The 26114-nt window shown below is 32.3% G+C and overlaps 3 protein-coding genes across 5 annotated transcripts in view; 2 read left to right on the top strand and 1 right to left on the bottom strand.

Annotated features, from left to right (window-relative positions):
- The window catches only part of LOC131850660 (serine/threonine-protein kinase NLK2-like), a 117537-nt gene extending 110224 nt beyond the window's left edge, over positions 1 to 7313 (top strand). The window contains 1 exon segment of the mRNA XM_059200960.1: positions 2 to 7313. Within this exon segment, the coding sequence (XP_059056943.1) occupies positions 2 to 156 (155 nt within the window). The 3' untranslated portion in view covers positions 157 to 7313.
- A 1446-nt stretch (positions 7314 to 8759) lies between these two features.
- Positions 8760 to 13460, top strand: LOC131850736 (hemolymph lipopolysaccharide-binding protein-like). Of its 3 annotated transcripts, none has more exons than XM_059201084.1 (5): positions 8760 to 8847; positions 10630 to 10917; positions 11722 to 11889; positions 12404 to 12664; positions 13242 to 13460. In XM_059201084.1, exons 2-5 carry the CDS (start codon positions 10782 to 10784, stop codon positions 13421 to 13423), a joined length of 747 nt encoding a protein of 248 aa, XP_059057067.1. In that variant the 5' UTR covers positions 8760 to 8847; positions 10630 to 10781; the 3' UTR covers positions 13424 to 13460. The 3 variants fall into 3 exon arrangements, with proteins under 3 accessions (XP_059057067.1, XP_059057065.1, XP_059057064.1); XM_059201082.1 differs by lacking the exon at positions 8760 to 8847 and adding an exon at positions 9202 to 9275 and having other exon boundaries at positions 13257 to 13460; XM_059201081.1 differs by lacking the exon at positions 8760 to 8847 and adding an exon at positions 9202 to 9275.
- A 2192-nt stretch (positions 13461 to 15652) lies between these two features.
- Positions 15653 to 26114, bottom strand: part of LOC131850817 (integrin alpha-4-like) — a 30035-nt gene continuing 19573 nt past the window's right edge. The window contains exons 13-23 of the mRNA XM_059201182.1: positions 24835 to 25040; positions 23484 to 23688; positions 21696 to 21856; positions 20444 to 20525; positions 19568 to 19651; positions 19039 to 19180; positions 18625 to 18700; positions 18179 to 18290; positions 16802 to 16873; positions 16245 to 16621; positions 15653 to 15934 (exon numbers count right to left, since the gene is read on the bottom strand). Of these exons, the coding sequence (XP_059057165.1) occupies positions 15844 to 15934; positions 16245 to 16621; positions 16802 to 16873; positions 18179 to 18290; positions 18625 to 18700; positions 19039 to 19180; positions 19568 to 19651; positions 20444 to 20525; positions 21696 to 21856; positions 23484 to 23688; positions 24835 to 25040 (1608 nt within the window). The 3' untranslated portion in view covers positions 15653 to 15843. The remainder of the gene's footprint in view (positions 15935 to 16244; positions 16622 to 16801; positions 16874 to 18178; positions 18291 to 18624; positions 18701 to 19038; positions 19181 to 19567; positions 19652 to 20443; positions 20526 to 21695; positions 21857 to 23483; positions 23689 to 24834; positions 25041 to 26114) is intronic.

The following is a 26114-nucleotide window of genomic DNA, read 5'->3' as shown; positions in this document are numbered from 1 at the left end:
GCCGTCGCCGCACCAGTGGGAATGACGCGAGACCAAGCGCGGCTTCGACAAGCGGCGCGCCGTCTACGCCGACACGCGGTAATCTCCGCGCCGTATTACAATACAACGCTACCACTACGATGCGGCTATCCACAAATCCACCTCGTCCCAATATAATTACGTTACGCATAACTCTTTGCAGATAGATTTCGTTTAGATTTGTTGTTAAAATAAGAAGTTGAAGATGGTTTTATGTGAATTTGAGAAATTAATGCAATTAATTGGACATGCGTTGGAATACCGTCAGAATTGAATCGGTATTCTGGTAAATAAAATTAGTTAATTTTGAATTTTTATTTGTACGCTTAGTACAGTTTTTTTATTTATTTGCATTTAACCAACTTTAAGTATGTTCTATCTAATAAAAATGGCAATGAAATTGGACTACTGAATAAAAAGCAATGCAAGATTATCTCTTTAGTCACCGTCTGATTGGATGTACAGTTAATGTTAGAATTTATCGTTTTTACAATTTTGAAATGCTTTGACCAGTAAACATTTGCGTGTATAAGATGAAATAAACCAGAAAATTATAACGTGGGGAATAATGTGTTCTTTCTAAGATATTGTAACGCATGAGCTGTGGTCATATATTTTGTGTTGTCGACAGTTATGCTCATATCTAGAGTCATAAATAAAAATAAACTGATTTGTTTGTACCATGTATAAACTAATATAACACAGTAGGTATAATTTCATGAGTTAGTAATAAGGTAAAACAGTTTTCCTTATCGATACGCAAATGTTTACTAGTAATTGCGTTAATATTGTATACGTTGGAACAAACGACAAATAATAGGAAACTTTATTGTAATAATTATGTACCTGGTTTCAATTTAATATGTTTCAGTTATATATTTATTTTATAGACAAATAATTGTAATATGAAATTGAACCGAATTTGTATTGTTAACCTAATGCAAATATGATGTAAGACATTGTTGTCAGTAATGGTCGTAGGAGTGAATGGCGGGCTCTCTTGTAGTCATTAGAATTAATTTGCAGTCACATACTGCTATCTCGGTCTTATCTCTAGTTAATGAAAGAGATTGAACTATACCACTGACACATCTTACTGACAATGGAGTTGATACATGCTAAAGTAACAATTAAAAGTAAATTTGCAAAAATACATGATTACATCATTTTTTCAACAGAAGAGAAAGTAAGACGCACTGTTTTGTACTGATTTCTGATAAGACATGACTCGTTTACTATTTAAATTAAAATTTAAAACCATTAAGTAAGTAAAATTGTACCTCATTTTGATAATATCGTAGAAAATTCATTTCTTTAACGCTCAAGAATAAATGCATTTATGTATATATTGGTCGCTTTTGAATGAACAAAATTAAGGAACTTACTTCTATAATAAATGTAGAGTCGGCAATAAAAGTGGTGATCACAAGTTATAAAGTATCTTATTAAAGAGGCATCGGACATTGATATAATGTTCGATGCTTGTGTGATTCACGGCCTGAGAATTGTATCGTTTATCGATCATCGGTGATCATCCACTTTGAGTTTGACTGTAAAAAGCGTGAACGATGCTAAAGGTTTCAGGTTTTCTCGTAGCATATCGTAGCGAATGTGTAGTCGGTTCGGTTCGTTGTGAATAGTTTGATAGAAGTGTAGAATTGGATCTGTAACGGTTTAATATGACGAACAATTGCCGCGAGCAACAAAGAAATATACAACGAAAACGAGTCGCTTTCTGCGATTTTTTTGTATCAAAGTCAGAAAGAGATGGTATAGCGCCATTTAGTGCGCAAGAATGAGACGTAAATACGAAGCGAGGTATAATGTATTACCGAGGACAGTGCCGCTTCACGTAGAATTAGGTTATTTTCATTATATTTCTATTCCATTATTATACAATATGTATGTGTAGGTGTCAGTGTGTGCCTGATTGTGTTTCGTACGGGGTTGCAAGCAATAATCGTTGCAATACAATAAAGCGTAATAATTATGGAATTTCATTTTATGTAATGACTTATTGAATATATTGATTCCTTTTGATTCTCTTATTCGCTATTGTAGGTTGCATGCACACGTCGGTCCTGTACTTAACGTTGACGGCGGGAAGTTGCGAATCGCTGCCGCGACGTTTGCACGCAGCCTAAGATCCTCTTAGTTAACAATTGCAATTGAACTGAATTTTTATCAATTTATATAAGATACTATTATAATTTTTGTTCAATAGTTATGCTAGATGTTTTATTAGACTTGTAAGACCTTACATATGACAATCTGATGGAAAGTGGTAACTGTTTAAAGACATGAATGGCTTCAAGAGTTCAGAATACTCTGACGCCAATGGTATTGATACGTGTTGCTTGCCTTAGTACTCAGTGATGTCATGAAAAACGGTAATGTCCATATTGAGGCAAAGTCGTTATTCTATATACCGGTATGAACTAAATTTACAATAGATAACAAACTTTAAATTTGTTTCTATTGGGTATATGGAATAATACTTTATTTCTGCTCTCAAATTGTAGTTTTAGAGATATGTTTAGAGAATATCAGATTCTACTTTAATGTTTTATATAAATTGATAATAATGAAAACAAAACAATTAGGGACGAATCAGAACATTGCAGTTATTAGCAAGGAGGGCACTTAATGACGTCACAATACTATCCCGGCATTGTAAGCGACTTGTCATTTAAATTTGGACTTTAAACATAAGTCACTTAAATTACAAGTCAATTGCGATTCTGGAAAGGTATTAATATGTTGAGTGGCGTATTTTATATGTAACATAGTACTGTTTAAGCTTACTCCTTAACACCATTGTATGTAACATCGACTGAACATTTTTACGTAGTTAGGATAGATAGTGTTAGTATTAAATAAATAAAAAAAAACTAATCAAATCAGCGATGATCATAAATGATAAATAATTATTAAATGTATGAGTAATATTCACACATACTATAATTGCAGTAGTGAGATATTGTATAGAAAATGTGTTGTAAATGTAACAGATACGTGTGTATTTCAAGCATTTAATAGTTTATTAGAGGTTTGTAAGGGAAATGGTGTGTTAGTGCGCGTGATTGTGTAATTATTTTTATTGGCGATTTAAAAAAAAACAACTATATGTTCCAAATTGGTGTTTAATTGTGTTAATGTAGTATTGATCCTGTATTATCACGCTGCTAACCATAATAATTAGAATAGGACAACTCGATGTAAGTTTGAAGAGACGTCGTAGCCTTAAAACTAGTTCAAAACTATATAAATGATAAAAATAAAAAAAATGTAAATAAATAAATAAATGCATAGTGTTAATGTTAGGTTCTAGAATGGTATGGGAAGTAAGCCGTTGTAGAAAGCTCACATATTAGGACAGACCTCTCCTTGTACCAATGCGTGGAATCGTGTTCAGAAATTAAAGTACGCTCTTAGATTCGAACTTTCTAATTAGTCATATACTACCAAATGAACGTTAGTCTAATACAAAGATTAAAACACTTACCATAATTGTGGTGACATAAAGAATATAAATAATTTAATAGTCAGTCGTATATATTTACAATATGATATCTTTTATTTTGATTGTACTCAATTTCATTTCTGAATTCACCACATAATTTCATCGAGCAGAAAAAATAAGAGCGTAGACATTTTACGTAGGTACTTGTTTTACTAATTTTTACATTATGAACGTGCAGCAAGTCGGTTGCCGTCGTTATAAAAATGTTAGCGAAACCGCGATTACTTTAATATTTGTTTTTTTTTATGTCATTTGAGTCATTTGAATAAAGTTTGAATATGTCGTATATTCAATTGGTACGTAAGTACGATTTCCAAGCAGTGGTACAAGCGAGAGACTATCAATGGTACAAAGGAGGCGAGTCACCGTCACACGTTATTTCGTCCACCCACGTGTCTGCAGAGCGGTTCATTGACCAACAATTAAATTATTTTTACTTCGGAGTGTAATCAATACTACAAAGTGCTATTGTTTCATATTTTATTGATCATATTATCTCATATTTTTAAGTATCATATGTGGATATAGGGATTGGTCCATGTTACCGTTTTACATACACGTGAGTTTATAACTGACAAATAAATGAAATTATTTATCTGTACGTTGTCACTGAATATTCGTTTATCAAAAGTGATGCGGGTAAATACGAGTTTTTATATCAATGGTATTTACTTGATCTTATTTTGATAACAGTATATTTATCTTTGAAATTTTCCCAATAGTTTTGAAAATTAAATTGTGGTACAATTATTCCATAAAATATTACAATTAAATATTACATTTTTTTTGCGATAATTTGAGATAATACTGCAGTTCTATAATTTATATGTTTATTGTTGGTTAGGACGCGACGCTGGCGGGGCCGCGACAGACCCACCTTGCCTTATCTCAATTAACTGTTACTGTGATCCGCTAGGCATAATTATTGGACCCGTACATCCCCGTTGATCCGGTCGCCTGTACATAGATAACACCGTTAGATAATTTTACAAGTCCGCTAACAGACGCTTATTATCGTAACCCCTGATGGTTTCATGTCCTCCGATTAATTAATACGATTGGATGTTTGTAAATAGAATTATTGTAAGTAGATGCAGTATTCAGCGATTATAAATAATGTCGGAGTGACGGCGGGCTTTACATAGGAAAAGACGTACCGATATGACTGGGCTAAACGCACGTGGCACGCGGTACTATTTGAACGGCTGTAATCGCATTTAGATTTATATCTATGCATTAAGCAGTATGTAGTACTGTTCAGATTGAGCGCTCTGTATGTTTAATACCGCGGGAATAATGATCTCAAAAGGCAGTGGTTGTAATTTGCTGGAAGGATACCAAGTGTACTTTACCGATTGATTTTAAAGTAGTAAAAGCGAGTGATTTTATACGTTTTTTATCATCACAAAACTAAAACTAGATAATAAGTGTATATCAACTATCTAGTTTCATAGTGAAAGTGAAATATCCAATTTGTTTTTTATAGCATATAAATAGCTAATCAGATGCTAAGATAAATTCTTTTAAATATCCATATATAATTTTAAATGGAATATATCTGATAATAGAGTTCATAGAGAAACAGATAATTCCAATTGTGTTTGTTTATATGGTATATTTATTGGCAGTATTTAAAATTTAATATATAATTTTTGTAGAGTACAAGTGTTTTCATGTATAGAGATGCTTATATATTTATTATCATTTTTTAAAAGTCTATAGTCCATTTCTGAAGAGTTTTATTCTTTATAATGTAAGAACCTTCAGGAAAGTTAAATCTCAAATATATAAATACTGCAGCACAGCGATAAACAGATCTTACCTTATCAGTCTTTGTGCTATTAAACTTATCAACTGGGAAAAATTACTGAAGCGAAAATTTTTATTTTGAATTTTATTGTTAGCTAGACGAAGCGCTCAATCCGCTCAATCCGCTCATGTCGCTCGCATAGCTCCAGTGCTGCCTCGCCTATTGCGTGCACGCTTTTATTTATGTAAATGGTACGTGTTGCGTTTCCAGCCTTTCAGAGATCTCGTATATATTTAAGTTTAAGTACATGTCTGTTCCCTACACACAACTTCTTTAGTTTTAATATGTCGATATTGTATTTGCGTTCGACAGACGGCCAGTCGCCAATATTCACCTTAGCTATAAGTTGACGGCATTAGCGTTCATTGGACACGTAAAATTTGTCCCATTTTATTTGTAAATATAATGTTAGAATGTGATAAGACTTTTAGTTTCAATATTAACCTTAGTGTCTGCTACTTAGTTTGTGTTCATCGTAATCCTCTCACTATAGTTTTGTATTATAATTTACATGATATACAAAAAGTAAAAAAAAAATACAAGAAAATATGGAATAGTAAATTGTATTATTCGTATAGATTTACGACAATGATTTAATTTTAGTATTACCAGTCGTTTTGTATATAATATTTAGATATTTTGTGCACTGATAGTCTCCTTTTAAGTTACTCTTAGATATTAATTAAATGGCTGTATTGTGTTTCGTTATGTAAACGCCTAAGACACAACGTTCATAAGACTTAGTAGTTGGAATGTTTGCTTTGCGAACTCTATCGATTTCCTATGTATAAAATGGGTTTAGTTTAATTTCTCGACCAGGCGTCGACGCGCAACGCCGCGTTGCGCACTAGTATTGTGATTTATTTGGTCGAGACACTCGCGGACCGGACACATTAATCTAAGTGTAAATATAATGATACGTGTTTCTGTCGTGTACCTACGGAGTTAGTTGCATTTTACCATTGTTGCGAACTGCCAAAACTATTGTAATAATTTTGTAGCGTTATGTACGACGCGACCACATTGTGAGGATACAATCTGTCATATAGAGCCCATTACATTATCAAATGTATAGAATTATAATGAAATTAATTTGTTTGTTTATGCACTTTAATGTCATATAGTTTTGTTCTACCTTGTATAATATAGGTATATTCAAATCAATTCGTGTAATCTTTATATCTATATTTATGTCTCTAAAAATGGATATAAGATTCTGCATATTTGATAACGTAATAGACCCTCATCAATATACAATCACACCGCGTCTCGAGTCTATGAGTAACGTATCTTTGGAATTTGGCGAAAAATCGCGTATTTACCAGACGACAAATATTAGATCACGCACTTGTATATCGCATCACGCACTCGAAATTAGAATAGGAATGTCATGACTGGGATCTATGTACTGTTATTTAAAAAAAAATTAAGTACTATTGGTACTATAACAATTTTTTTTCTAGGAATATACAAGTACTTTTAAATTGTCATTATTGTAATTATACCGTTGGTTTTCAGTATTTAGATATACATATGGGAATTTGGAGGAAACTCGACTGCGAGCAATTGTGCTCCTTATATATTATATGACACGGTATAATATGGCTTAAGGATATTCCTATTCTTAATATGTTTTTTAGAGTGTTGATGATACTACAAGATACTAACACGTTACTTAAATTAAATTCACTCGAGCATTTGTCATCTAGTTAACATGTGATTTGTGTTTGTCGGTACTCCACCAAACTGTACTAAAGTTGAAGAAACTTATTTTTATAACTGTGATCTGTTTGCCTTAGTCTTGTTTGCCGAATTTAAAGGTACGCTAACTCACTTATTAAATATATGTAAGAGTGACAGTTTGTAAACTTGTTCGTGTAGTTGGTTGTACGTAGGGCGCGCGTGAGGCGGCGTAGCGGTCGCTAAACGCCACAATGTAACAATAAAACTACTGCATAATTATTCAAGTCTTTTTATTGTATCCCATATCTTCTTATATATAAAATTCTCGTGTCACAATGTTAGTTACCATACTCCTCACAAACGGCTTGATCGATTTTTATGAAATTTTATATGCATATTCAGTAGGTCTGAGAATCGGCTACTATCTATTTTTCTTACCCTTAGGTGATAAGGGTTGTACAACCCGAATATATATGACAAAATTTTTATTTTTTTATAATGTGGCATTAAAAAATACTACCCAAAATTTTCAGGCTTCCACCACCAACCCCTATTATATAATAGCGATATTATTACTTAAATTTATATGCCAAAACAACGTTTGCTGGATCAGCTACCATCATTAACATTTTAGGCTGAGATTCAGCCTCAGTGAGACTCAACACAATCTGATTCGAGCTGTTCATGTGTATAGGCGACGATTTTTATAAAGATGAAATTGGAATTGTTACCTTCTTAAAGGCGACGGTTGCCACTAAGATGTTAATGGTTTGTCGGTTTATTTTCTATTGCAGTTACCTTCAATATAATTAACACAAACTTGTGTTTTCTACTATTTTCAATAAGAAATATTATATCCAACACTGAGATAATAAAAAAGTACGCTGTCTCGTGTGTGGTGGCCCCACTGAAAATCAGCGCTGTGGTATAACTTATTTATACTACAGTATAAATGCTGAGTGGGAGTCACAGTCCACATTCATACTGTTACCAGTATGTTTTAGTGTGTAATATTATCTTATCTGTGGTTTTAGTGACATAAAAACTAAAACATTTGTATCAGTATATTTTAGTTTTTGTGTTGTATATTTACTAAGTTGTCTTTATTATTATAAAAACAAGAGGACTTTTTGCAATAAACTTATATTAAATTTTGATAAAATAGGTAGTCATATTGCTAAAATAAATTTCATACTAATAAGTCAGGCCTTTTTCCTTATGCAGCAGGAAATGAGCTACCTGTTTCCGAAGAAAAGCTCAATCGATGGTTGCTAAGAAAATGTTATGACTACGAAAGAAAAAATAACTTAGTATGAGTAAAAAACAACTTATGTATGATGGTACATTAAATTGTGACGTCATGCACGTATAGATTAGATACCTATAGTACAATATTGGCATATTTGGTTGTAAAAAATGAATATCAATCGGTCAGCTTTAAAAAATTTATATATTGGAGAACTCTATTAGTAAAAGAATCACTGAAAACGATTCCCTATTGAGAGATAGCACCTATATTCATTCATATAGTGAAATAAGTAGCTCTTTTAATCTCGATAATTGCATCAAATCTTGAACTTAGACTGTCTGTGGTCAAGGTTAGATAACGCAGTACTTATTGAATAATACGTAACTTATTGAAATACAATGAATATAGGTTAGAATTAGAGTAGTTTAGTTATTTTTCTGTACGATATAAATAATGGGATTATGAAGATGGGCTTCGTTAATGGTTTACTCTGACGAGGATTCACTGAAAGAAAGCAATTTCATCTAGCCGGTATCGTGGTAAATTCGCCACAAAAAAGTCAAGGTAAATTCCAAATCCTTCTTTCTTTCAAATCGACGTATGGTTTACGTAAACTGTATTTAGTAGATCCTATTGCAATACAAAGTACGGATTTCTAATTAAAAAATCAGTATGATTCTGATAATCGTAGAGTTGTATGAGGTTGTGAACTGTTTGCCAAAGATTTGGCGGCAACTGTGAAATAAATGCAATTAAAAAAGTATCAACGTTATTTAAAATTACTACAGTACAGAATATCATTCGAGCTGTTTCTTAAAGATCAATTCTATATTAGTCACATACGTTGTTTATACAACAGCAGACAAATAATATAGTATATTACTTATCACTCGTAGACTAACATATATTCAAAGAACTATCTGGCTGTTAGTCTCTGTGTTATCAAGACAACATGAAGCCACTGCTGGTTTCTGTGTTATTTATTATTATTGGTAAGTATTTTATTTTAATTTAATATAATAGTCATAAGTCACCTACTTTATCTTTATATATAAAAATCACGTGTCACGTTTTGTCCGCGATGGACTCCTAAACTACTGAACCGATTGCAAATTTGATTTGCACATTGTGTGCAATTTGATCCAACTTGAAAGATAGTATAGCTTACATCTCAATTTATAGTCGCAATATTATTTTATTGCAAATTATTTTTATATATAAAGAAACTGCCACACTGACTGACCACAGCTGGTCTGCTAGTATTAATATATAAATGGAAAAGATACTCTATATCCTGTTTATTAATTTTAAATAATAATAATATTTCAGGACAATTCACACTGTGCCATCTAGTCCCAAGCTAAGCAGAGCTTGTGTTATGGGTATTAGACAACTGATATAAATACATGAATACATTTTTTTTTTGTAAATAAATACATATTATATATAGAAAACACCCAGACCGATACAAACAATCATACTCTTGAATATAAATGTTTGTACCGTGCGAGAAATCGAACCCACGACCATCGGATAGTAAAGCGGTGTGCTAAACCACTAGACCACCGAGGCTGTCTAAATTATTACCTAAATCAATATTTTTTTAGTAATATTTTAATACACACAGTTTTTGATGACGGATACAGGCCACATTCATCATAAAAATTAAAATTTAAGCATGTGAAACAATATGAAAGTGTTTAATGTAGGTATACCTATATATGTAGGTATATGTGCAAGAACGTAATTTCTATACCTAGTTCAATTTTGTTATATAAACTATGAAAGAAAATTGACTAGCCCTTATATATGAACTAGTTACTCGCCCCGGCTTCGCACGGGTGTACATGTATGATATATAAGCCTTTCTTTTGAATCACTATCTGTTGCTAAAAACTGCATTAAATTCCGTTGCGTAGTTTATATATAGATCTAAGCGAACAGACAGCGATAGCGACTTCATTTATACCTACTATGTAAAGATAAAATAGTTTGACATAAGTACCTAATGCTAGATAGACGAATTCAAACTTGCAATATCTGTCACATTTTAATTTATATTGTGTTTTATATTTTCGTTTGTTGACTAATGTAAAAAGCTTCTTTACATAGATATGTGGCAAGTCATAATATACAGTAACAATATTTATACAATAACAATTTAAGTAGATACAATTATATTAATAAATTAAATACATACACAATACACGATGTAACTGTGTCTGTTATGCTTGTTCGGGGAATATTTGCTGAAAAAAATATTTCATTTAGTTAGATATAACAGCTCACGACGGCGAGACTGACTCAAATTTGGAAAATACAGAGTTGGTGCATTTTTCTTTACAGCATCCTCACAAGCCACACCTCCTCGAGTTAGCAAAAGCTATCGAAACGATTACACGTACAATAAAAAAACTGATGCATTCTACAAACTACACATCGAGTCTGCTGATCAGCAGAGAGCGGTCGATGTTTGCCGGGAGGAAGGCGCCGCTCTGATGGTACCCGATTCACATATGGACATAATCCAGTTTCACGAGATGTATAAACAGTTTCCGGACCTTGGGGACTACGTGTGGGTCGGAAACGATAAAATACGACACGAATCTGCTGAGGAAGAAGCTATATTTGTTTGTAAGTGACATTTGTCTATATATATATATATATATATATATAGTATAAATTTGTTATTCATAGGTAAAAGGTATCTTTCAGATACTTATATTGTTCATACATCTGACACCATATAGCTACCTACTATAATTATATTAATGTTACTTATTTAGTTACATAATCAGAAACATTCATGTAACTGTAGATCTACTCTAGTAACAATTAATAGCTGAGCTGGCTTCATCCGCGTGAAATTTATCGCCTATGTGTTATTCTGATGTATAAGCATTGTGAACTTTCATTAAAATCCATTCAGTAGTTTTTGCGTGAAAGAGTAACAGAGATCCGTCCATATGTACTCAAAAACATTCGCGATTATAAAATTAGTAACATTAGATGAAATGTATATTCTTAACCGTACATAGTTAAAAACTTCAATTAGAAATATGTGCTAAAGTGAATTGAAATTATTTGGCTTACATTTTTTTAAAATAGATGATAATGGCCATTCTATTTTGATCTACTTAAAAAAAATGTACCCGTCTGCGCTAATGGTTTACGCTGGCGGGACACCAGTAGAGGATGCTAAGATGACCTCAGGTCAGTTAGCCCATCGTGACAAATTCACCAGGAATGTATCACGATGGTTACCAGGGGGAACCGCGTGGAGTTCAAACTGATAACTTAGTCGCCATTACTATCCCTTCCCCCATTTGGAATACTTTAGTCCGACCATATGTTCGACCTCGACGATACATAGCAATTGATTGCACTGCATGAAACATGTTACATCATAAAACAAATAACGCTTTCTAATTATTATAGACGAAGAAGAAACTACGCGTGTGCCAGCGCCATGGAACCGTGAATGCAACGTTGCAACTCGACATGGCGAAATAGAGACATACGTATGCGCCAACAGGTTGCCGTTCGTATGTAAAGTGGACGCGAACCAAGCACCTTATGATAGCGCTTGTGGTGTATATGCCAATGGTTAGTAAACTAAATAGGCAGTGGAAATATGGTCACAGAAAATAATTTATTCATTTAGGACAATTTAACCGTTTATGACCATAAAATTTGTTGTATTATATTTTTCCCCTACCGTCCAGTTTAGAACCAATTGAGAAGAATTGATAAGAAACTCAACTTCCAACTTAAGAATTTCCTTTTTCAAATACAGTTTTATATTACCTACCCGCGAAAAGAGTGTGAGTGGAAACATTGAACGTTGTATCGTTAATTAAGAATTGATCTCCACGTGGTCCTTCTTAAAAGCAATTATCATTCATTCTTTTTGAAATAACTCACTGTAGGTACTATAGATATTTAATCAATAGGATAACACTTTTTTGTTTGTTTTTAATCATTTGACTTTTCTCTAAGTATATTTCCACTGACCGTCGACCAAGTAACTATGTAACAAAATGCAAAAGATTTCAATGCTAATTAAACGAAAGTATATTAGAACTATATTATTATTATATATAACAAAATTATTCTGTAGGTTATGAATATGTCGCAAATATTGGAAGCTGTTACAAGATCCCACGATTGGCCTACGCATGGAACGAGGCTTACGCAGAATGTCGATCTCAAGGTGCCCACCTTGTGGTCCTCAACTCTCAGGCGGAACACGACGCGGTGATGGAGGTGATGAGGAAGACACGACTACTGCCAGATTCTTATATGCCATATTATTTTATTGCTGGCTACAGGGCGACAGTACCCACTGATGGGTCGCCGAGAGTGTTTAAGACAATCTTTAGTAAGTATATTATATAGTAAAATATTTCAAACCCAGGGCTTATTCCATATAATACGAGCCTAAGTTTTTAAGAAAAGTTTTTGCCGATGTATTGTTAATATAAACTAACTTATTGAATATGCTGTCTTTCAGTGTAGATATATGTAGATTTTAATATTGGAATATGTTCAATCATTTTGAATAGATTTTTTGTGTTTCAAAGTTTTATCCAGTGTCATAAATAATATTCTATAATAATATATTTTAATACTTTTAATAACTCCAATTATCTACGCTACAACTGTCTCGCCTATTATAACTATTAAGCAGCTTGCTGTTTAAAATATAGGTAAGATATGATAGTAAAATTATATGGCATGGAGGATGCGAATTTATTCTTCAGTAATGACAATGAGGAGTACGTGGTACTCCTGGTTATCAGTTTTGCTAGAGGAGCGTTACATGACATAATATACATTGCCTTGTTGATGTTGATATTGCTGTATGTTGGCTACGGTTGCCGTTTTATATGTAAGCTGCCTGTTTTTTTGTTCTTTTAATAAGAAATTTAACTCATTAGTTTTGTATCTGTAAGTAGACGTATTTCTTTCAGATCAAACTATTACAGAAGCTGGTTACTCTAAATGGGCGGATACAGAACCGAACAATGTTAATGGAAATGAAAACTGCGGCTCGTTATTTGAAAATGATGGCAATCTGAACGATCAGGACTGCGCCAAACGATACGGATTTATATGTGAAAAGGAGAAAGACTCGTGATTTTAACATCAACACACGTTCTTAAAATCGGTGGAGATACGAGTCATCTAGACCGCATTTGAGATCGCCTTGTATCTATGTAAATAAAGGAGAATAATAGTAATAACATATTATACGATGTCCCTTGTACACGAAGCTATATTTCCATCGATTTTAGGGACGAGTGTAAACGCTCTATATTTAAACAGTACTAATGTATTTATTGTATATAAAAATAAAAGAACACTTAATTTAAACCTATTACTATATTTTTTCATGTTCTCAAGCACAATAAACATGAGTTCATAGTATTAGTAAACAAATACATATACATAGTTCTTAAATTAAAACATTAATGATATTAATAAAAATATACAATTATTAGGCTAACCAATTACAATAATGTAACAATTTTCACAGTACTCAAACAATTGCTATTAAAAACGACATTTAGAATTCCACTGTATTTTTTGCATATAGGTATAGGTACGATTATTCTTTTTGCAATAGTTAGCATATAAATACTCGCATGTCGGTTTCAAAGTAATTGTTTCATTCGGAGTTGTTCTTTGCTACCATACCTAAAAGTTTGGTAAAATACTAATAAAATTGATTTTTTTTAACGAAGAAACAGAGTTTGCTTCTTATTTATCGTAGAAGCACCCGTGAACATTTTGCTTCAATTATGAATTAATTCCATGTATGTATACGTAAATTTATTTACATTTATAAGTACCTCCTTATTAATAAAAGCTAAAACCTATAGTAATAATAATATCCCTGGACAATTCACACAACGCCATCAAAATCAAAATATATTAATTAAAAATTGAAATTTGAAAATCAGTATAATGTTATATGGCATTGGAAACTTAATTTCATATGTTCACTTTGTTTACACATTGACATACACTAAATTTCTCACGACACCGCGCTGTTTTTATGAAGGTTAGATATTATTTTTTTATTTTACTTTACTTATTAAATAAAATTACCGTTACATGAATCAGTTGCTGACTTTCTGCTTGGTAGGCTTGCCAACTGTGGACCAGAAATCCGAGATTTAAACTTATATTTTTTTACAGTACGCATCTTTAATGCCTTTTCATTATAAATAATATAATTATACCACGATATATGTAGGTAGGTATCGTGGCGGTGTAAAATAATGACGCGAAGAAAACTTCCCGGATATTTTAGCTACGTGTCTGGGGATTTGAGATTTTTACGGGACAATCCCGGAATGCCGAGAGAGTTGGCAACCCATATACCCTTTCCTGCTAACCACATACATTTGTTTATGCAAGTTCTTTTGAAAAATTATTCAAGTAATTAAGTCTCTTATAATAAGTATGATTGATAAAATAATTCAATGTCTGACATTATTTGTTTACTTTGATTATATTATAGTAACACTGCACAGCTGAGGTCAAGAACAGTTACATAATAAATATTGTTATCTACAATTTTATTTAGATATTTAATTAACTCAGCAATTGGCACTTGACAATATACTTTATATAGGATATAGTGTTAAAATAACTTTTCAATTGAAGGGTCGAAATTCTTCTCCAGATGTGCATTCTCAATATAGTGGTCGTGGCTTTCATGATAATGATCGATCAGATCGATGATGATCAGTGATCTGATCAATCCCCTGTCCAATTTAAATGGGGATCGAAATTACGACGGTCTGAGCCGAGCTTCAAACCCCTAGCGGTGTCCTCAGACTAAAGTCGTATCCGTCAGATGGGAGTCCGGTGAAGCTGTAAAGGCCAGCTGCGGCCGAAAAAAATTATGGCACAGTGCCATCTCGCAGATTAATCGCTCTTTAGATAGTTAACTAGACATACATACACTAGTTTCTTTTGTTGGCAGCTTGATTTAAACTCAGGATCTCTTGCCTAATTAGGTCCATGTAGAACAGACAGTATAAACCACTACGTTCTTCGCTGCTTAAAACTTTTCTTTACTGCCTACGTAAAATTACTGGTGTATAAAAGGTAACATTTGAGTTTTAGTTGACACTTGTACAAAAGTGTTTATTACATTATTATTATATGTTAATTTCTATATTTATCTAATGTCCTCAGATACATAGAATACTTATTTATAATTTTAATTTACCATAAACTCATAAATTAAAAAGAATCATTTTTTCGTAAAATAGAGAGATATTTATTATCAGGTAAATAAGTACAATTATCCAGTATATTTATTTTTTAACTACATATGTACCGCTTTCTCGTCTCGCACTGTACTCACCCTGAAGAAGACTTCTGGATGAAGTCGAAACAACTGTCGCGAAAGACGAAAACATAAACGTCGTAAGCTCTCTAAATTCTTGTACATAGTTATAAAATATTAGTGCAATATGAAAATAAGTTTTAAAAATAGTTAAATATTAATGTAGTGGTTATTCGTTAACTTGACTCAGTATATTATTTAATGTTGGACAGACTTGTTGAACTTCCCGAGAAATTGCGCTGCGTCAATAAGTTCTTTTGTAGACCACCCAGTATAATATCGGCCCTGTGAATTTATTCATAGATTAGTGGATTACAATCCCAAATACTGGCTTTTGATGGTTAGATATTGAACGCTTATTTATACAATGCGCAATATAATAGGATTTTTTTAAATACATGCTGATATAATTTGACCGACCTGGTGGCCCACCTGATGATGGTCGTAGTAGTGGAAACAGTCGCCTATATACATGAATAGGACTACAGACTATTCGGAGGATTATATAAGGTTACGTACTTTTATTTACTCAATATTTATATTTCATGGCCTCATTTGATTTGATCTGGCTTAAATATAACATTTCTGAGATTACCTTAATTTATTTTGTTTTTGCAGATCAAGTGGAACTTCATAATCGGTCTCTGGCTTATACTCCGGTGTTGGTTTTGGTTTTGGTGCGGGGGTTGGTTTGGGTTTCGTTACATTACCCGTCGTTATTAATGTTGGTGCTCCATTATTCATATGTTCAGCATTAATTACAACCCCGGATGTAATTAATTCAGGTTTTAGGTTAGAAGCCTCTTGTTCTGATATGATGGGTTCGGATACGGTGAGCTCAGTTGTTGGTGGAGGAATGTTAAGAGTAATGTCTTGAGTGTCGACTTCGTTTTCTAAGTCCGATTCAGTGATAAGAGGTTGATGATCTGTTCCATCGCGACTGTGTGTGCTAACTCTTACCATTGACCGACGCTGTAAAAAACATTTTTTCTGAATATATATTTGCTGTTTATTTTCTTTATTAATTACATTATTGGGTACAATAAATTCCCCAGGACTAAGATGCCGTAATTTTATAGATGATTAATATTAAATCCGCCTTTACCAACAGCCATCCAGTTGAAATATGTAGTTACCCAACGTGATACTTACTATACTTTGTCTTTTAACGTCTCTTTGCAATGCTTGGAGTTTTTCTTTATTTTTTCGCCTTAAGCAGCCACACTGTAACATATTTTAATATTAAAAATGTCCTTCAAAATTTCCAATATTAACATCATAATGACTTTGATCATCATATTTTCCTAAGTCAGACTTAGGAAACTATAATGTCTAGTACAAAATATTCTTAGCTTTAGTTTCTTAGACTAGTCAGAGCAGTAGCAGAGATAAACAAATACTTAAACATATTACGAAGATCAATATCTTACATCTCTTATATATTATTATTTCTTCATTCACAGAACGAGTATCAAAATGGTATGATACGGGCTATACCAAACAAATTATTATTATTAAATAATAATAATATATCTTCATGAACCCATACGAGGTACTCAGAAACATTATCAACTGTCAACGTTTTCGTAAAAACAATATGTGTAAAACACAATGCATATACCTAATGTTCAAATAGTAAATATAATATTAGGCAAAGAAATTTCGCTACAAATTACCTAATGATTATTAATAAGTATAGTTACTCCAGTTTGACATACAGAGATGTCAACCACCACTAATGCAATCTAGTCAAAATATCGAAACACTTACCTGCACACCTAACGTATGCAAATAATTTCCATACAATACCTGACTACTATATAGGTATCGACAAATGAAAAGCAGTTTGCATATGAATAGCAGTAGGTATCTTTTAGTTACTAAAGTAAGCGGTACTCGTTGCTACGGTTTTATTACTTCTCTAGTTTCTTTAATATAATTGACAGCGTACTATGTTTTAAACAGATCTTGTCTATTAATACCGCAACTCTATGCTCTTCATAGTATCATAAGTGGCAAAACTTTTATACATAAAGGGTTTATTTTAACTTGAACTTTGATTTTCGTAAATATTTAACTATGCTAACTATAGTAACAAGGAAACTACAGTAACTGAATTAACTGTAGATACCCTAATCTATGGTTAACTGTGTCATTATATAACTATAATATATAAACTAAGTGACTACAAAAATTACAAGAATCCCAGAGTACCGACGAGATACTGACTACTTTGCACTCTGTTCGTATAATTTGCAACAGCTCTATTAATAATGTGTAATAAAAGTATAAGTTAAAAAATATTACCAAACTTTAAATAAATCAAAGGATTGTATATTACGATCCATGAAAGGTTATATGAGGCCTGGGGAAAATCGATTGACTCGAAATTAAAATTTGAAGTGATCATAGACTAAGAGTTTAAATTGCAAACGGTTGCGAGGGAATAGAATAAGAAGCTTCGGATAATGATATAAAGAAATCAAATTAATAAGAGAAACATGAGTCTGTAAAAAAATAAAATATTACCTCGTGTAAAACGAATGCTAAAATGATAAGAATCAGTAATCCAACCAGGGAGGCAGCGATGATGATCCAAAGTGGTACACTGGCGTCGTACAAATGTAGACTGCTCCTAATGCTGTGTGACAAAATTGTTAAGGCATTTAGACTGACTTTCTCCTCGAATGTTAAATATTTGTGATTATAATATACAATATTAACTGACATGACAAATAAGCTGGTCGCCCAAGACTTAAAAACCTTAAGTATTGATTAAATACATGTACAGCATTACATTAGTTAGTTGTCATTTGTGGTCTGTGGTACAATACTTTATAGTTTCTAGTTTAATGAATTTGGGACAGAACACAATGCTTGAAGTCAATTTGGTCACTTTTGAATATTCCAAATAAAATATATAACACATACAAAATTGTACATTTAAAATTAATCCTATATTATTACTACATTACCTGTACGGTTCTTTAACTTCGTTTAGGCCGACTTCAAGATGGGAGACAACTTGAGCTCCCTTGTATAGATATTTGTCTGAAAAATAAAACAGAAAACATGTCGATATTTTTTGATCGATATTCTTTGCAGATATAGAATATATTTATATTTATACAATTATAGGCACCTGTAGGAATAAAATTAGGCGAATAAAATAAAATCTAAGTACATACATTTATTTGTACCTAGTTTACGCTACCACAGACATATAGAAACATAAAAATATTCGCCAGCTGCTTATTTTTTTAGTCTTAAAAAAATGTATGCAATTGACAAGTTAATATTTGTCACTTGATTACCATGCAAAGGCATGTTATTAAACATGTTTAAATTATATTTATTAGTATTATATTTAGTGGTTTTACAATACTAACCCAAAATTCGAGGTGGCAACTCTATTGGCAGGATGACTTGAATCTTACGATTGGACTTCAATATTTCTACTTCACATGACATTATATACATCTCTTCTGTTTCTTGTAAATTGGTACAGTGGTAGAAGTCTCCCGTAGGTATCTAAAAATGGGATTAATTGAATGACCAATGGACTACTATATTATTTATACAGTGGTAGTGCCGAATTAACTTAGTAGCAAAAGCAGTAAATGTAGCCACTAAGCACTGCTGTCCGATCATAATCGATCAAAAACATAATTAAAAAGTTTTTAATATATACATTTTTGATTTATAGAAGTATTAAAATACTTTTTTTTATTATGCAACGTAATAAGGAACCTAATTCCAAAACCAAACCATGGACCACGTAAATAAATTTAACGCTTGTTTAATCCAGCACTGTAGTACTTAAGTACATTTTTATAGCATTTATGTATACTCATAAATATAGACAAACAAATAAATAACATATAAAACAATATGTTTACGTCTAAAAATAGTACTCACCGTATATCTGGAGATATAAGGCTGTTTCTCTAAACTAATAGTCATATTTAAGTTTACCCAGGTTGTAGAACCGTTGTTATAAATCTACAAGAAAAATAACCATAACTGTATTACTATATATATATATATATATATATAGTAATACAATTATAAACAAGCATGTGAGCTTGTTTCATATTATTTAAGTAAAAACCATGGCCCATATATCTATAGCACATGAGCTACATTATTATGTGATGCTCCAGCGTCCTTCCCTGAGGAACAAAATATCGTGCCTCGTGACCTGTTATTTCACTGCCTTATCCTCAACCTTTAATGTATAAATTTTAAAATAAATTAATAAAGTCGTCACTTTTTTAGGTATAAGTTTGAAGTATTTATTCACAAGACATGAGAACAAAAATATTACATTATACAAAATTAAACATTTACAAAGTCTACCTTGGTAAATAATTTCGTTTCCTTAATGTAACTTGAATGGAATGATGAACAAGCTGACAGCTTATCGAAATGTATAGCGAGACCGTTAACACGTCGTCACATTGCCCCCGAGTCACATTTTTAATGCGTTACCATTATCTGTCTGTGTAATCTATTATATGGAACTTGCTTATTCTCTAGGCCTCATTTTGTGGGCCAGCGGTTTAGCACACCGCCTTACTTGTGATGGTAGCGGGTTCGTTTCCTTGCCCGGTGCAAATAATTTCGTAAGTATGATTGTTTGTATCAGACTAGGTGTTTTCTATGTATATTATCAGTGTATTTATTCAATCTTGTAGGCATTACAAAAGGTTTGCTTAGCTTGTGACTAGATGGCGTTGTGTGAATTGTCATGTCATTGTCTTTATTAATAAGAAAAAGATACATTTTACTTACCGAGTATACGTGCTGAATACGTTTTCCTGTAACATCTATATTCTCCCTTGTTAAGTTGATAATATCACCACCTGAAGTCGAGCTGAAGTAAGTTGTTTTTAATTAAATTAGTACAAACTGTGCAATGTTAGTTTAATTTTGTACACTGGAATAATCTTATATTTATTGATAAATAGATTTATTCGGTGTTTTTAGTCCATTTTTTAGAATAGAATAGAAAAACCTTTATTAAAATAAACTTAATTTAAGCACTTTTGAATAGTCATAAGAATTCTTTTAATCTAATTTATCGCTTATTCGAAATGCTGTCTCATCACAAGAAGAACGAGCAAGAAATTTATGTGTTGCTCTTTTAAATAATCCCTGTAAGTTCATATTTTTCAAGTCGAAACATGTGAATACGAACTACCAACTAGCACTAATTTATTATGGTCAAATATAAATACACAACAGGATTAAATCAGTCGTAGTATCGATTATATTATTATATATTTAGATATTTTGTATACCATACTACGGCGAATCTGATGGTAACGGTTACCGTAGGATACCGCCTAAAACTCCACGTGCGTGTTGCCAAACCTTAAGAAACTTTTTAAAAAATGTGGTATATATTAATTTATTATATACCTCCAATTACATAATTTTTAATAATAAAAATGAGTTGGTAAATAAAAATAATATACTGATATTATAATACGGATGGGACAGTCACAGACATTTTGTTACGTGGGCAAACAACAACGGTTGGTGGTAATCTTCACCTATACATATGTATATTGTACAGGTTTTTCTTAATATAGATTTTGATTTATACATACTATTTACACTGTTATTCAGCACTTGACAATATACCTTATATATACATATGTATAAGGTATGTAGTGTTAAAATAAATTTCGAATTGAAGGGTCGAAATTCTTCTTCAGTGGTTCACTCTCAATAGAGTGGTCTCGACTTTCACGATGGTACTAGGGATTCTCTTCCCCTCTATTCGATCCCCCGTCCAATTAAAAAGAAACAAATCATATTAAAATTCAAATTTCGAATTTATGACGGCCTTTGCCGAGGTTCGAACTTCCTAGCTGTGCGTTTAGACTAAAGTCGTATCCGGCAGGCGGAAGTTGCCCTTTAGCTGCTTCATAAGACTTGCAGTTTTATAGTGGCATCTTTACTCGTCCTATCGTCCGGCGATACTGTAAAGGTCAGTTGCGAATAGTGCGAAAAAAATTGTTATTTAGTTTTTACTTACCCTTTAAGTATTACGTGGTCCTTGTCAGCTTGCAACGGTATAGTTTTCAAATTAGTTTTCGTGACCGGTCCATCGCATCGATCAAATAATGTAATGTTAATAATAATTTCTTTATCATTATTATTCAAGCTTTGTACATCGAGAAAAATCTTATCAGTAATCTGCACAATGAAAAATATTTCTATAATTAAATATCTTTATCAATAATTTAATACTTAGGTAAATGTGCAGGAGGTAAACTTTGTAATTCCTCGTGGGTACCTCGGTCGCACCTTTTTTTAAAGTGTGGAAAATCTTCAAAAGACCGTCGCTTTGCTAGAGGGATGGCGACGCGGTGACTGGGATGTTTACCCACTAAAAACTGGGATTTCGCATATGCATTCTATCCCGAACCTCGGTCTCACCGAGTTTAGTCGACGTCAACACTTGAGTGGTCTCTCTGGTCTCACATGACAACATGATGTCCAAAGTGCTGTTCATTTATATAGGCGACAGTAATTACGGCATGGCATCAATACCTCTGGAATGGCGTCCCATGAGAATTACTACGGCCGTCACATGATACTTGTATGTAGGTGACGGTTATACATATATTACCAACTGATGAGCCGTCATATGTTGACATTCCAGAGGACTAAGATGCAGTATCAAACTCAAAATATCCTTAGTCATGTAGGTCTATTAGAGACTTATGATATGTCAAATCTACCGTCAGTTCGGAATGATATCGAGATGAGAAGAACTGACAAGAAACTCAGCTCGTATCTTTGTTTTTTAAATGTTGTACATATTTACAATAATACAAATTCAAATTTGGGAGAATAGAGTGACCACCGGCATATGCTATTGAAAAAAAAAAAATAATATCCTCAATTTCATAGAAACCAATTTCATAGAATTCTATTTAAGAGAAACCTGTGCGCGCAGTAAAGTTACGACGTAGGTATTCGTCAGTATTCGTTCAGAAATATTTCTATTCTCAGATCTTGCGCCTCCCTTCACATATACTAATACTAGCGATACATTTAATTGAAATTATGTCGTAAATATTTACGTTAATTTCGACCCGCTAACTTAATTAATACATTAACTATAAAGTTTTATTTTCATAACCTTAAAAGTTAATTATAATTCCTATGTCTACCAAAATGTTTTAAAATTTCTATACTGTCTTGGCCTGTTCATAGGAATGAGCTAAATAGGTCCATTTTATTGTTTAAAGAAAATCTATTTAGTGTGAAACATTGATATCCTATGAAAATTTATCGAGTTTGATTCGTTGTTGAAGAAAATTTTCATAGTTAGTAATAATTTGTAAAGAGAGGGGTCAGTGATCATATTCCTGATCGAAGCAATAACCGAAAGCCAAACAAAAGGCTTGGCAGCTGAAATTGGTGGAGGTGAGTACCCATTTAGGTTACGCGGATGATGATCGAATACCTATTTTAGTACTGAGTTGACTGTGCTGTTGATTTGCACAAGTACCAAGTCAGATTTATTTGTACATATAGGATATATATGTAAATTTCAAGCTTTAAAAAAATATCAGTTTCCCTACAGTCCAGTTCGGCTAGATACTTAAGTGCCAAGAGCAGGCATGACATTCCTGAAACACCTTATTTAAGGCATAATAACATTTAGAACATGCATGATCTAACATATTTAACACATATTAAAAATCCACTGATCTTACATATAACCTCTAAAATAATCCCATCCTATGTACATATATTGTGTAAAAGTGCATAGTTAATATTTAAATTGAATATATTTTCATGGAAAACTTACCCAGGTTGTGTTAGTTCTTAATAGTACGGATGGTTTGCATTTCAACATCTCGTTAACACCTTGCCTTAGACAAGAATGGCCCCACTCTTTGATGCGAACACCTTTCACGTCAATAATAACGCACGCATCATAAGCTGCATCTCCTGCATTACTTAAAATTACTTCTATCTCTTCATTTTTGCTACTTCCAATGGTATAGGGCGATCTGTTGTAATCATTGTTAGAATATAACATATGTTGTTAATCTTCAGACAAACGGAAACTTTTTTTTATATGACTGACAAAGAAGTTACATCTTTTATATATGAAGACCAAGAACACCACATCATGGCGTACCCTTTATGTATTTATAGATTATCTTTCTCGAAATAGTGTTTTTAAGAAATAGTATTCATTTGTTTTTATTTAAATTATCGATATGCTATATATGCTTAGTTTATTATGTATTTATTAATTCTTCACAATAAGGATTGTGTCAAATTTAAAATACAAATTATTATCTAACTGCTTAGAATTGGTATATGTTTCATTTAATGAGGACTTATTAATATTTAGTTTAGTTAGTTATATCTGCAGATGGGCGCAAATAACTGCTACACAGGTTTTTATAAACTAGTGTATTTGTTTACGTTTAACATGGTATTGTAATTTGTATTGGTTTGAATAAATTCTGTAATTCTTCTTTAATTTACATTCCGCAGGACTCTTAATATCTATTTATAATGAGAACTACAGTACCCTCTGGAAATCCTTATGGTTAGTTAAGGATAAATTTGCCATGATGTGCTAACTGACATGATTTCATCAAATCATCATCATCATCAGTGAAGCCTTATTAGCGTATATAGCCTTAGAGCAGGCAGTAGCATAATTATTTACACTATCATCAATTAAAAAATATACTCTAACAAAAACATACTTCTTTGAAAACCAATGTTTATTTCAGGTGAAATCGTCATGATTGGCTAACTGAACTTCATCCTTATTCTAACGAGGTGGTGCATCTCGCATTTAATAGGTCATGAGGATGATGATGATGAACTACGCATGTGATGCACCAATTAATTAAAATATTATGCTTTAATTGTATATTTAGTAATCTTACATATAAAATTCTCGTGTCATAATGTTAGTTACCATTTTCCTCCGAAACAGTTTGACCGATTTTTATGAAATTTTATATGTATAATCAGTAGGTCTGAGAATCAGCTACTATCAATTGTTCATACACCTTAGTAACAGATAAAGGATTGTCTACCCCTGACATGTTTTTTTTTATAATGTGGCATTATAAAATACATCTTATATATATAATTCTCGTATAATAGTATATATAGATTTCATTACTTACGGCATGCTAATAAATTTAGAGAGATCAAGTTTGGGTACACAGTCCTTTCCTCCCTCGCATTCCTTAACAATGAAGAAAGATGTAATCGACATGACACTTGCATCACTGAGAAGAACCTCGGTTGCATTGAATATTGAATTATTTTTTGGATCATTGTGTTGCTGAATTAATACTTTATATTGAACATATGGCTCATAATATAATTCCTAAAAAATAAAAGTAAAATATTATGTGGCGATAAATACTAGGGACAATTTACGCAGTATTAACTTAAACTTAAACACATACTTAACTTACACGGAAAATATGCAGCTAAAATACTATACTTTTTATGAAACAATACAAAAATATTTCAGTTTATCTGCTCAATATTTGTCTACTGAAACATTTACTAACCACTAGAAATAAAAAAAATAAAAACCAATAGAATCGAATTCCACCCGTTTTAGTGCTGAAATTAGTAAACTGGTACCACTGCCTGTAACTTTCAAGCATATTTCATCCTTATTAAAATAGTTAAAAGGGTTTTAACTCTGGCTCCGTTCAAAAGTTGACTTCATCTCGTGACAACGAGTAGTGCAACCTAGTCGTAACATCGAGAAAGACAAATAAATACCTTTATTTACCGTAACATTATTCATGTTAAAACCATTCTAACTATATTAATAACCAGCTGTACACGCGACTTCGTCCACGTGGAATTTAACTTTATTTTTCTAAAATAAAAGATAGCCTAAGTTACTCCTTATTACATCCGCTACCTGCCAAGAAAGCCCTGTCAAATTCGGTCCAGCCATTTCAGAGATTAGCCGGAACAAACAGACAGACAGACAAAAATTGTAAAAACTGTTGTTTTGGTGTATGTGCCGTATTTATAGTCCTATGTAGTAAAAAACGGTTATTTCAATATTACAAACAGACTCTCCAATTTTATTTATATATATAGATGAGTACATATTCCATTCTTCAAACCAGGTGCAGTTTACAGAACAAACTGATCAGACAGTCTAATTAGTACGTACAGTCTTACTATGTACATACATAGACAAGACCCGTATAGTTGCAATTAACATAAAATTCTGTAACACTGATTTTTTATATTATACTAGCTGTGCCCGCAGATTCACCCGGGTGACATTTATAGTCTATGAGTTACTCTATTTTAATGTAAAGAATCAGCAAAATCCAGTTAGTAGTTTTTGCATGATAGGTCACAAAACAAACATCCAACCATACTAACAAACTTTCGAGTTTACAAACTCTAAAGTTTGTTAGTATAT

The sequence above is a fragment of the Achroia grisella genome, unplaced genomic scaffold (assembly GCF_030625045.1).
Source record: "Achroia grisella isolate CSIRO2021 unplaced genomic scaffold, CSIRO_AGI_Agris_v1 utg779, whole genome shotgun sequence".
Lineage (NCBI taxonomy): Eukaryota > Metazoa > Arthropoda > Insecta > Lepidoptera > Pyralidae > Achroia > Achroia grisella.
The sequence above is the reverse complement of the archived record's forward strand: the minus strand, read 5'-3'. Positions and strand labels throughout refer to the sequence as shown.